Source organism: Acipenser ruthenus, chromosome 27, assembly GCF_902713425.1.
Source record: "Acipenser ruthenus chromosome 27, fAciRut3.2 maternal haplotype, whole genome shotgun sequence".
NCBI lineage: Eukaryota > Metazoa > Chordata > Actinopteri > Acipenseriformes > Acipenseridae > Acipenser > Acipenser ruthenus.
Genome location: NC_081215.1, coordinates 4,734,176 through 4,748,316, shown reverse-complemented (window position 1 = coordinate 4,748,316; position 14,141 = coordinate 4,734,176). Strand labels below are relative to the sequence as shown.

Here is a 14,141-nt window from a genome sequence, read left to right as displayed (position 1 = left end):
AGAGTTTCTCGTCTCATTAGACCACCCTTTCCTCGCCTTTATCTCCTTTTTACGGGACTTGGTTGACAGTGTCAGAAACAGGGAGCGAGATCCTATCCTATCATTCCCTTAAACACATATTCCAACACTTAACCATGCTGTCGTCTCGCTTACTGAATAGGAGTCAAACAGTAGTATTAGAACTGGGCTTATGAAACGTTTTATACAGCAATTACAGTTGAAAATTCAATGCTGGAATCCCATTTACACAGCACAAATGTGTCACAAAATACTGCATCCGTCACAAAAAACGGTGTTGTATAACCAGTGGAGGACAGTTTCTCATGCGGTGCGTGTGATTGCTTTGAGAAAAAAGGGAGTGGCTTTGTTGAGGCAAGGATTTTTTTCCTTGTGTTTTATCGTTATTAGGTTTAGTTTGGTGTAAAATCCTTAGCCGCCTGTTACCAAGACGTTGTTATTTAAATAATATTTTAAACATCCTATTATTATTATTATTATTAAATAACCCATCCAAAAGTGCCCTTTGGGGAAGCTGAATTCAAACTGCACTAATATAAGCAATGCATTGCCTAACGTCTGGACTGTGTGATCTGGCAAGTACACACGTGTAACTGTGTGAGGTTGTCCTTGGGAGATACAGGGTTGCTTAATGAAGCAAGATGATCAAATCGACATGGATTGCTTAATGTTGCTGCAATTAAATTCAAGCAAATCCACACATTTAGCTCAGGATTGCATAAACCCTTATTTTTAGAGGTAATGCCGGGATTAAGCACAAATATGTGGTTGATGCAACCCAGGGGAGGGGGGGGGGGGGGAGGTCCCAGGACTGTAAAATGCTCTAATTAAATGCAGCTATATCTTTTACAGGTCAGATAGAGAATGATCAAATATAATCCCCTAAACTGCTGCATTTATAAATCGGAAAGGTCTTGCTCGCTGGCTCTTATTTCATTCTGCTGTAGGATGGTTATGTGTGTGGCAAGCCCAGCAACGCCTGTAACGGATGGTAATTTCTGTCACTTTCACAGCTGTAAATGCTAGAAGCAGCAAACCACATCTTCCGTTCCACTTACTGTTTGTACTTCAGAGCCAAACTCTATAGATAAGAATATTGAATTACGATATCCTTTTAATACCTAGAGAACAAAAATATCAGACCAGAGCAATGGCAACGCAATGGCTTCAGAATATTGCAAACGAGTCCTAATAATGTAAGATAATACGTCAGGTGTAGGGCATCTGTTGGAGTATAAGAGATGCCATCTGGTGCAGTTTGGGCAACCTGGCTTTTACAAAAGGTATCAGGTATGGGTTTTAAATATATATATATATATATATATATATATATATATATATATATATATATATATATATACATTGGAATTACAGTAGATGTGGTGTTCTATGCATGGGATGACATCTGTACACAGGATAAGAGGTAGTGGAATTTTGGCAAATACATCACTATTATTGGTTGATTTCTTAAATGCGATCTATAATGTAGCAAATTGTCTGATAAGTAGCTTCATACAGTACCATCATAATGACAGTGATAGGTCAAAATATTAAAATGTTGTGGTACACTTTTAACAGTGGCTCATTTCATTACCACAGAGGTCTCCAGATGTCATTTTGCCAACCAGGTCCGATTTCCATTAAACTATACTGTGTATCTTCATGAAAAAATAAACCACCTCAAAATGTTTATTTTTATTTATTTCAAATATCTACTATATTTAAATATGTACATGTAATTTAAACACAAATATATAAATAATAATTAGGAAGCACCGTGAACAAATGACAACAGAATTATACAGTTTGCGTTTCACATGTTATATAATTAAATCACATCTGAAACAAATTTGTTGCACAGATTCCTTCCGCCCTCAGTAAGGAAGATCAAGCCCCTCAGTTGGGCACTTCCTTTCCTGGTTTGGGATCTTCCTCTGAAGCCCTTTGGTGGTCTTCTGCAGGGTCAGCTGCCATTATCTCCTCTTTGTTCAAAAACTTTGCTGCAGGAACCCTGGGCTGGAGTTTTACTGCTGTAACCTGGGCGCTGCCTAAACAAAAATAACTGTAGCTCCTGCTGGTGGACGCAGGAGACTTCTCTGTGGAAAAGGATCCTGGGTGTGAAGAGGTGAAAGACCTTTCTGACAGGACTGGCATCGAAACAGTGGCCACTTTGGCTTCCTCTTTGCCTAAGATTGGGGAAGTAAGATTTCCGAGATCTGATGAATTGGGGTCATTCCTACGAGATAAGGTGCTTTTACTTGGCTTTAATTCCGCCTTGTTTTTCGGCTTAACTGAGCTTGGAGAGGGGTTGTTTGGTGTCTCTGTGCCCTCCTCCTGTGCTGGTCTTTGAAGAGGCTGGCTCGCTGCACTGATGGACACCTTGGCTGTGAAAGGTCCTGCCTGCCTCTGCTTTTTCTCGGATGGTTTGGGAGGGGACGGACTGGTCTGAGTCGCGCTCTTGGGCCGCGTTGCAGTTTGAAAGTTTGCCCCAGCTGCTCTGCTCCTCATTGGCTTCACAAGTAGGTCGTTGAGTTCCCCGTTGTACAACAAGGTAAAGTCCTTCTGAGCATCCAAGGGCATGATACTTCGACCTTTCCGGTACTTGTTAAAAATCTCAAAGGCTAGATCTAATAAAACAAAAAAGAAAAAAATTGAGAGAAATTAGTTCAATTTACTTTATACCGTTTTTCACTTTTTCCACTGTTTTCACATACTGTTTCTCTTTAGTAATATTTCAAACACATTCAAACACATGTTTACTTCATGAAATCCCTCTGCTAAAACAGTATCTCATTTACAGTAACCACTGTAATTATAGCACCTACAATGTCAATGCAGCAACTTGCAAAACAACAAAGAAGGCCGTCTAAAAATCAGTTGCATTATACGGCCCTTAATACAGACTTTTCACATGTTTGCTTAATTAAATCTGTCTGCTAAAACAATATCTTATTTGCAGTAACTAATTATAGCACCTACAATGTCACTGCAGCAACTTGGAGAACAACAAAGAAGGCCTTCTCCAGTAAGTATTTGGTGCAAGAATAGCAAGACAGCAAACCTTTTTCACAAAGGTCATGGCACTTTTGGCATCCCACATACACTGTATTTATTGTCAAGATGGGTTTTAACATGTGTAAAGTTAAGAATGGCAAGTACATCTTACCTAAGGTTTCATTGACAACACCAGGAATGACCTCCTTCAGAACTTCACAGTTTGTGTGTAGAGCAGGGTTACAGTTCATCTCCAGGAGCCATACCTAAATACGAGAATAGAAACACATAGTGTACACTGTACGCGCAGTGTTAAAACCGTATTACATTTTACTGAGACAAACTTGTCAAGTAACAATGATTTGCCACTGCAATAACAGATTAAGATAGCATGTATTTAGTGTTTGGAGTAGAGTCAGTGCCAATAGTAAAATGAGAGAGAGATACGTGTACAAGAAGTGTAAAAGGAGGAATGTGAAAACAAACATCAACGTGGAACTGTATTGTGGTATATTTAAATAGTGTGGAGTTGAATCTGTCTGTTTATTTGTCTGGATGAAATTACATATGCATTCTTTTTTTTATATGGGCTCCTTAGAGCTCCTCACACACAAGGACCATGTGATATATCTCCTTCACTAGACTAGGGCCTGTCTACAAATGCCAATACTCTCTTTAGCAGGGACTTTCTACAAATTACTCTTATATTTAATAAATGTATGAACCCCCTTTGCTACACACATACACACATAAATTAGCCATCTATTGTAGCTGGATGTGATTTTGAATTGGGCTACTGCTGGGAAACGGGATTAGAGGCTGATGTAAAATGCCCTCTACAAAAGGGGAAAGGAGATTAACACATTATCAAGGCACTCCAGCCACAGCTCATGTTGAGGAAATTAACAGGGTTCATTAGAAATTTGAATTGAGTAGCATAGCAGCATATTTTGACCCTCACTTGCACTTTCCTCTGAGTAGATGGATTAGTAAAGTCTGACACCTTCTAAATCTTTATAATCCTAATTAAATTTGACAGGATTATAGATTTAAATGTTTCTTGTTTGCCACAGGATGGCAGTATTACTTCATAGGATCTAATTTACAGAAAACCTGCCTGGATTCAGAAGTGGATTTAAATAAAACATACACCTACATACTATATGAAAATGATACGTGGGCATGTATATAGTTGGACATACATACATTCTGAATTAAGTTATCTTTCCTAAACCTGTGTGCAGGTCGTAGTGTTGAGGGAGTTAGTGGACTTAATAAATAATAATAATTATGAAAATGTTTATTTTGAAGTAGCCTTTACAAACTAAAAAGGCAACAAGAGTACCAGATGTAATCTCTATTTAGTATATTTATAAATGTGTTTAGCAACACTGTAGAGACCACAGTGGTCTTTCACCGTCGATTTTAAAAACATTATTATTATTCTTTTTACATATACCTATAAGAGCATTGAGTATTCCTTCACAAAATAACATAGAAATCCTGCAAGCAGTCATGATTTCTACTCAACTTCACACTGTAATTCCACTCAAACACCCAGACATTTACTTTTTGGCTGCAACTGAACACAGTAAGGAATAATATGGATTCACCTGCTTTCTAAATGAACTTTGCCTAATGTGATCAGATATCTCTTTGCAAGGCATAGAGCAACACGTTGTTCCAAGGTGACAGTCTGTCTGATGGGTAACTATGGCAGCAGTAGCACAGACCCCACTCTGTCTCTGTCCTTGCTGCTGTATGTAGACAGTGACAGTCTTACAATTAAAACTACAGTCTTCATAACAGACGACAAGCGCTAAGGTTATGGGTCTATACTCTGCACTGTTCTGGTTGATGTTTTTTATAATTGTAAAATTCAGGGGCGTCCTGTATATTGGTGCTTGATTTCCTGGCTACATCTGGTAGCCACTTGCATGTCTGTGGTTCAAACTGTTTAATCATAAAAGCTACCCATTTTATGGACAGCTAACTGCTCTAGGCCTGATATACTGTGCGGCTACAAGGTCCATCTCTTGTGCATTGTCACAGGATGTGCCTGCTTTATTTCCTACTAATTTACTCAGCTTTACAATTCATCTTTGCACCACTTAAACACCTTTAAAGTAGGTCACTTTGTACACCACAAGGCATGCTTAAAAGGAAGGCAATAGATAGCCACACGGTGAAACATCTCTGTGGTTTTTATTAGGTGTCAAAACATTCTTTACTGAGAGAGCTTCTAATACTTTATTAATCTAATATACAGGCTCTTAATAAGAAGTAGTCCTCCAGGGGTCAAATGTGGAAGGTCGGGATTCAAAATCGAAATCCTGCTCAAAAAACTAAATATTGGTATTTGCTTTGTTTCCATTGAAATTGTTCGGCACTGCTGCTAGTGGTTTTAGTATCATTTTAGACAAGATTAATTACATTGTATTTTACTATAATAAAAAGAACATTAAATAATGCCTTTTACAATGGGACTTTCCTGGTGAGCAAACCAGTCCAACTCCTCTTTGTCGCTGGTACGGGAAAGGTACAATGAAGTTTTTATTTGCTGAAATTGTCAGTAGAGTGTTGGAGTATGATACTACATTTCAGAGACAAAAGTGAAAGAGTAAATGAAAGGCGAGGCTCCCTACATAGCTTGGGGGGGGGGGGTAAGCATTACTATTCCCCATCATGGGAGCTGCTTCTAATAACCAGGCTGCTAAAAGGTGTACAGCTAAGTAAATGTGACAGGTAGGGTCTGGATTCAGCCTTGTGTTTTCAGGTCTGCCTTTTGTTTCATCCATAAGATTCACACAATGGTGATACCTGATTAAAGACCTCCTTTCAATACTGTTATATATATATATATATATATATATATATATATATATATATATATATATGGGTTGAATGAGAAATACTTTGCACTTTATGATAATGTAGTTATCTGTGGCTGGATTAAAGTGTGTATATAACAGTGGCGGTTTGTGTTGCGAAGCTCACACATGGCTGCAGTTAATGAAGACTGCACGATGAAAGATCAGTCCTGGCATTTCTTACTTGAACTCGCTGAGTTTCAGAAGATTTGGCTCGTGGGCAAAGCTTCAAACAGAATCTCATTCCAGAGCAGCAAGAGATCAAAACCCTAGTCAAATTCCTATTCTGAGGATGAATTCAAAATGCAGAGCTTTCATTTGTTTTGTTTTGCATTTAATATTTGTGCACGTAAATTACTGTACATGCTCTTGGCCACTGGGATAAACTCAGTTTTTTTTTTCTTCAGTGTAAGTAGTTTCAGTTTCCTTTTTTATTTTTATAACGGATCCCTTACCTTTTTATGAGGTTTGCAATTGTTCTAAGTGTTTCCTATTGCAATTACTCAAATACTGGTTTGATATTTAAGAGTGCAGGAGCTCCTCTTCAGTTCTGCTTGCCTGCCACATATACACGTATCAGGCGAGCTCAGCCACAGTGTCTGTATAAAAGTAAAAGCCTGTAGCATCCAGTGATTTGCCACTTTGAATCGAGTTTCCTTTAGTTTTGCTGGTATAAAAACACGTTGCATGTGTCTATTTCAGGCAACTAGAAGTGAAGAGCGGCTGCTGAACTAGTCAAAGCAAATCGAACACAGACTTTAGCAGAAACTAAAACACAATAATACAGAAGCCATTTCAATAAGAACCACAAACACAACTATGCTGTAAATAGTAAATACAATTAAGAACGTGGATTTAAGTTACTTTCTCTTTAGTCCTCCTCCTCCCTGCCTCCCACGGCTTGCACCTGTTTTATCATTTTAAACGGAGCAACACAGCGTGATTGATATCGGAAAATATGTTCCTCCTGAGTTCATCATGTAAAACAAGGCTTAAAGAAACAAATTTACAACAACAAGCACGAGAAATAAGACACAGTCTGTATAAACAGGAACACGAACGAGCGTCTACAATCTTCATGGAATACTGATGCAAAGCAGATATTTGATTCATTAGTGAACGTGGTGGAGTTTATACCTGATTAATGCTTGGCAGGACAAACTGCTGTCATACCTAACCAATAATACAATCATAATAGAGGGGTGCAGGGCATTGCTTTCTGTCTATGGGATCTGCAACAATGCTCTAAATGCCATTTTACTGAAATTTGAAACGTCTTTGCTTTCTAATTTAGCAGCAAACCTTGTCTGCTTTCCATTCACTCTGTTCCAACAATAGCTGCCATTGTTTAGTGTGTTGCATGTCTTTGAAAATGTCAATGTGATCTAATCCAGTCCCTCTGCTACCACTTAATTTGCATGAATCCGTGTGTTTATCTCTGATTGCTGGGATATTGCTAAGCAACAGGCTCTCAGGTATTGTGTGTATGTTGTGTTACTAAGAAGGACTGGTTCTTGTTTACACCTAAATTTAAAGGGCGCTAGACTTGCTTTGCACAAACTGCAGCTTTCTTTGGCAGTATGGCAATATCAAAGTGCATTGTGGTTCTGTAATTAACCGCAGAAGGAGAAGTGTAACGACCGGGTTAATATATGGAACTTCAACCAGCTTGGCTAAGGGTGCTGCTCCTTCACCTTGCTTTGAACCAGTAGCCTCTTGACTTGTAACAAAGTGTTTTGATATTTTGATCTGCATGCCCTGGATCGTTAATCAGCTGGGGTTTGCTCATGAAACAATTTCACACCCCTTCACGTCACATTGTCACTCGCTGCTGTGTTTTCAGAAACCTCTCTTAACATCTGTTGTTGTTAAAACGAAGAAAACAACAGATTGGTTGAGGGGGCTAAGATCAATTTGAGCAGAATCCTCTGAGAGCCTTTAATCTTGGGTATGCTTATTCTGCATTGCATCATTTGTTATTTAGAAGAAGAAAATTATCTATATTCTATATTTTTAAGAATATGATGTAACTGGAGCGATCGGTTCCCTCATTTTTCCCTAGGGAACCCCCTCCACCCCGACCAAAGGAATTATGTGTGCCATCACCCATGGGGTTACCCCACATTGAGCAAAAAGAATCTGACTTACAATGCATTCGTCTAACCTTAAAGACTGTGTGTAATTCAAAACAACATTGTAAATATGCAGGACTAATATATATATATATATATATATATATATATATATATATATATATATTGTAATATTGTAATGAAACCATCAATAGACAGGAATATGAAACTTGATGTTATTCACAAAACAGACTTTGAAAAAGCATTCTTTAAATAACTTATCAAGGTTTGTGAATACAGCTCATTGTATACTACTGGTATATTACCATATATCTATTTTCCCTATGGGAAATGTAATGACAACTGTCTTTAAATGATGCATGTTAGTTTTGTGAACTGATCTCACCCAATCGAAGGGAGTGGAGCATGCTGTCTGTGTTTAGAGAACTAGTCTGTTCTTTCAAAGAGGACCCTCTGTTCCCCTATATCTGGGAAGCTTTAACTCAACAGTCTGCTTGTCTAGTTTATCAATTGCAGGGAGTAAACCATGGCCTGGTTACTCGCTTCAGTATTTGAATCCCTTCCAAGCTGGCCGGTGCAGCGGTAGGGGGCCAGCTACAGGGACGTCTCACCTTAAAGTCTTCATCGATCAAAAAGTCGCAGCCAATGAGGTCGAAGTAGCCCAGTTTACACTCCAGCTTGGATTTGACTGCGAGGAAGCACTGCATCATAATCTGCTGCATTCGTGTCTAATTGAGTACAGAATATATCAGATAAGAACTTCACTTCATTACCACCAAATCTGCGTTCTCCTCTTAAAAAAATACCACTGCTGCTTATTAGGTGGATCTCTCTTAAAATGTTCACGAAGATCTGTTTTTACAGTTTCTTGCTTTGCACCTGAGTTATATGCCTGTTATATTTGAGTTAGATTCACTGAGCACTGCAGAATGCTAGCTTCCTGTCATTGTTTTAATTGCAGCCTGTTTGATGTCAGCTGTGTTGACCCCATCTGCGCCATTGTATAGTTGAAAGGTCACTGGACCATGTGATTTTCTGTATTGAAGAAATCAAGCACAGCAAGTGCTCAGCGAATGTATGTAACAAACTCACCAATGGTCCAACAGAACCATGAGAATGAACCATGAGAATGCTCCCACAGAGGTCAACTGTGACTCCTACAAAAATACTTCAGTCTCTGCACTCTGGGCAGTGCTGAAACCAGCTGTGAAATTATCAGGGTGCAATACAGTTTTCAATTCACATCTTATTTACTGTGCTGTCAGTAAAGCCTCAATCTACCCAAATGAAAAAAGAAAAAACCTAGGATATTACATTTTATATCATTTAAATATCACTATGGTGTCTCTGAAATATATACACCAATCTAGTTTGACATATGAGAAACATATATTCAGAATACAAAGTATGCCCACAATATATCACAGACATGTGTTTGAGAAATGCAATATATTTCACTCGAAATATAATGAAATACATTTGAAAAGACCACAGCTATGGCCAAAAGTTTTGCATCACCTGGAATATTAAGGTTGAGACATAATTTAATAAAATAAAAAATAAAATAGAAACATAAGTTAGATATTTTATTTAACATCATGTAATGAAAGAAATTACATTGCAAAAGTCTACCTGAAGCCATAATAGTAGTACAGTATTTCATGTTAGATTTTGAAACGTCATATTTATCAATTTGTGTCAGTTTTTCAGTATATGGAAAACTACAAAGCGGTATGTAATTCAACATGTTAACGTAACATTATTCAGCAGGTTTCATTCGACTTCATGAAGCAACATTAGTTAATTCTATAGGGTGATGCAACACTTTTGGACATAGCTGTATATTTTTTCATATAGTTTACTGTACACAATAATGAGTAGTAATATACTCTACAATATATTCAATATATATTTTGGAAACATCCACAAAAGATTAAAAACAAGCCTTTTCATCACACTTTCTGGTTCTAAACATATTACCAGGGTGCTGGCTGCATTGTCAAAAGGCTTCCATGGCAACATCGCCTGCATCATCCATGCTGTTTGTCTCCCTCCTCCCCCGCACCACCCCTGAGACCTGGCTAGTTGAGGAGAGGTCCCATGATCCTAATTAGGACCTCCTGCATCAGCTCTTGCACGCAACTTACTGCAAAAACAGTGCAGACCCAGTCCTCAGGGAGCCCTTTGGCAGCTCTAGACTTCTCATTAACATAGTCGTTGAAGCGCTCCATGGACCAGACTGTCTCTTCCTTCAGATCATTATAGAGCGGATTCTTCTTCTGCATGTACTGTGGGCGAGAGCACATGGAGTAGCAATTAGCACAGCCAGCGAGTCCCTTCCAGGGAGAGGAGGGCTGAGATAGGCCAGTCACCCTTCCACCTGGCTGTCTCACAAGCTTAAACTCTATCTGTAGATGGACTGATCATAAAACACGGTGAGAAAACCACAAAGCAATGGCAGTCTACTCTTTCCAGTGTGATTCAGCCTCCTGTCCACCCCAATTTTAGATAAATTGGTTTCACATTGGTTTCACACTAGGCAGCCTTGGGTAAATTGTTGGACAGACATGCAGCCAGGCAGGCAAACAGACAGTTAGTTATTCTAAGTCAATGCCGAAAGTTGTTCTAAGTTAATTCATTGTGTGTGTAGGGTTTGTACTGGGAGATGTCATCTTGTGCATTTTCAGGTGCTTTCTGATTCTGTTAGAATGATTTATGTTATAATAACAGACCCCCTACACACCACGTGTTTACTTATTACAAGTCACAAAAACAAAGATTGCAATCAAGAACAACTATTGAACGTATAATGTGTTCGAATTCCGTCACAGTGCATGGGATGACATCTATACACAAGGTAAGATGTACTGGATTTTTGACAAATCCTTAACAGTGATTGCTTGATTTATCATGGGTGATTTATAATGGTGGAATGATATCGGAGTGGTAGTAGTTTAAATAAATAAACCGCTGATAATCCATTACCAGTATGTTACTATTTCAGCAGCACTGTGCAATATTTGCAATCCTTGTGTTGCCTTTGCAGGCAGTGCTGTTTCATCAGGGTAATATACTGGTGTTTTAGTGGTATCCCAACGGTAATGCTTTCCAAGGGAAGACAGTACATCACATGTATATTCAGTGGCACTGTCAGTTCCGGAGTCTATTTCTCCATTGAATTTGACCTTACAGAAGCACATTTCCCTATGCACCAACCCTGTGCAAAAAGGGGGTTGGTGCATAGGGAAATGTGCTTCACATGTGGAGAGTGTAGTCCCACAGCAGGCAGAAGATGCAGTTTGATGTACTTTTCAAATGAAATGCATGTCTTGGGACATGTGATGAAATTATGGTGCAAAACTGTTCTGTACTTTTAATGAAGAACAATTATTTGCTTGTTTTGCGCCGTAACTGTTCTCTGTGCTGGAGTTATGATTAACACATGCTTTGCTTGGCATTGTTCTTATTTAAGCTTTATTTAACCAGAAAAGTCTAGTTTGAGATTAAATTCTCTTTTTCAAGAGAGATCTGGTCAAGAAGGTGTCATATAATAATAATAATAATAATAATAATAATGATAATAATAATAATAATAATAATAATAATAATAATAATAATAATACAGTAATCTGTCACTTGTCACACATCCGTCCTAACCATTTATCCGCCATGATCAAGCTCTTCAGCAGCATTAGTTTATTATTGAGCAGAGAAGATTAGTTCAGAGATTGTAGATCCTACCAAAGTCTTTGTACACTGTGTTATATGTACTCTGTGCGCTACCATTGCTGGTAGTGTCACATTGGCTGTTTGGTGTGTTGACTTGATATGTTAATAAATCCTGTTCACCTGCGGGGCGTATCAACTTCAACCTCCGCCTCGATCACCTGCCTGTCAGTCAGCAACAAGGGATTTAGGGGAGCTCCCTAATAAAAGATCAATCTCAAAACAATAACTGTGTGAATATAGTCATTTTTACAGCTGTGTATAATGGTATTTAAAACAGGATTAATTTATCTGACTTTTTACATATCCACCCTTACTCTGGTCCCACCGCAGTCGGATACGCGACAGATTACTGTAAGTTTAAATTGAAATAAACACAGCCAATACAATCGAGTTAATCAAATTACAAATCTGATTTTGCCAAGGATAGCCTTATGAACAATTATGTACTGGTGTTTCAATCTTCACGAAGATAAAGAAGTTGGACCAGCCAATCTATATAAATCACAATGATGAACAGAATAACCCAAGTTGGTTAGAAATCTCAATGCAGAATGGTACAAAGGATCCAGTATCCTTAAGACCATGGTAATAGATACTCTAGAAATAATGTCACCATAGTGGATCAAAGGCGTAAGGCATGCTTGATTTTCATTAGAAAGACTACAGCTCAGTTTGTTGTGCTCAGTTTTACATTACAGTGTAAACATTTCACATTTTTATTTTGATGACAAGAGTTAGCGCGTCACTCGGTGTTCCGTCAAGGAGGATTCAATTCTACAGTTGCATGTTTGTGTATATTCCCCGAGGTGTAAGGACACAAGCTCAGTGAAGCCTGCTTTCCACAATGTTAATCAGAACTATTTGCAGCAGTACTAGTGTTCTACAGGTTTTTGAAAAGTTTGAAAAGCTAAGGAACATTTACCATTTTAAGGTTTGTCAAACTATGCAGCTATAATGACAATGTAAAACAGATGCAACTGCATATGCATTCATAATCTGCTTCAGATGTAACAAAAAGGCTTAGCGTACTTAGTGATTTCTGGGTGTATGGATAACACTGCTATTGAGTAGCTCTATTACAGCATGACCTAGAACTGTCAAAATATAAAAAATCAAAGGCACGGAGAAGAAAAAGAAAAAACGAACGAGCCGCAGCATGTCACAAATGGAAGTGACACATAGTAACAGACATGAAGCAATTGCCTTTATGTTGAACGCCCCAGACAGCTCAATCTTCACAGGTACAGATCAAAAATATATGGTTAAAAGGAAGCAACAAAGTGGAAATGTAACTTATTTGAATTTGTTCAAGCTATATTGCAAAGCCAGATAAACGGGTGGAAATTTAATTAAAAAAAAAAAAAAAAAAGGTGAAGGTTTAAATTTAAAGCTAACATAGTGTGTTTCAAGGGTTGTTTTGTAAACAAAAAGGTGCTGGACCTTATCTTTAAGGAAGAGGGATAACATTTTTGTTCATAGCCCTAATGTACTGACTGATTTACAGTGAGTAGCTTCCATACAGTATAGTTCTCATCTGCTATGGTGTCGGTAGCTGCATGCCAACCTTTGCCTAGCAGTGTTCAAATCTGAACAATACCAGTGGCGCGCTGATGAACAGGATCGATAACATAGCTGTTAAGAGTGCTTGTTTTTTTGCGTTGTTTTTGAGTGTAATAAAAACAGTAATTGTCTTATTCATAGATGTCGCATCTTAAAACATATTACAGAACACTACTGCCATTCATTTCATGGAAGAGGAAATTGTTTTTTTATTATACATGTTCTGTATATAGAGTGATTCCCCCCCCCCCATACGGTTCATCATCTGTAAACAGAAAAAAAGGCCCAAATAAACCCCTGGTGTGTTTGGGATCTTATCCTTCCAACCAGAATTTTGCAGTTAGGCATGAAAGAACAGGACACATGTACTAGCTAAAGTGTAATATTTAAAAGCTAGAAATAAGCTCATAGGTTTACAAAATCAAAAAATACTGCAAATGTCTACAAACAGTACAGCTAGATTCACAAACTGTCCATTGATGGTTTATGATATATATTTTTGTCATTGTGTAATCAAACATGCCCAAGCAGCTGTCCAGGTGAGTTTCCTAGCCCCACCTCTGCCAGTTTCCTGTGCTAATGAACACCTGTCCTCAGAGTGAGAGCAGCTGTTACCAGGAGTCTCATCTGTGCCAGAGTATCCCCCCGAGCGCAGCCTGAACACATACACTTCCAACGAAAACAGCCACCACGCACCTGAGGGCAGAGAGCCAGCACAAAGAGATTCCCAGTCCTCACTTTGGAAAATATACAGGATTACATTCATATCCTGGCTCGGTGCTGGATAATGATTCTTTTATTTTTTATCTAAATGGTGTGGCAATAATAATCTTCTTGTATTTTTTTTTTATGATCACAGTTTATCATAAAGATCTAA

At 38.3% G+C, this 14,141-nt stretch overlaps 1 protein-coding gene across 6 annotated transcripts in view; it reads right to left on the bottom strand.

Annotated features, from left to right (window-relative positions):
• Positions 1-1,711: 1,711 nt before the first annotated feature.
• Positions 1,712-14,141, bottom strand: part of LOC117431983 (protein polyglycylase TTLL10-like) — a 90,476-nt gene continuing 78,046 nt past the window's right edge. For all 6 annotated transcript variants that reach the window (XM_059002304.1, XM_059002305.1, XM_059002306.1 and 3 more), the window contains 4 exons: positions 10,123-10,263; positions 8,587-8,703; positions 3,185-3,278; positions 1,712-2,645 (listed from right to left, as the gene is read on the bottom strand). In XM_059002304.1, coding sequence (XP_058858287.1) covers positions 1,915-2,645; positions 3,185-3,278; positions 8,587-8,703; positions 10,123-10,263 — 1,083 coding nt within the window. In that variant the 3' untranslated portion in view covers positions 1,712-1,914. The remainder of the gene's footprint in view (positions 2,646-3,184; positions 3,279-8,586; positions 8,704-10,122; positions 10,264-14,141) is intronic.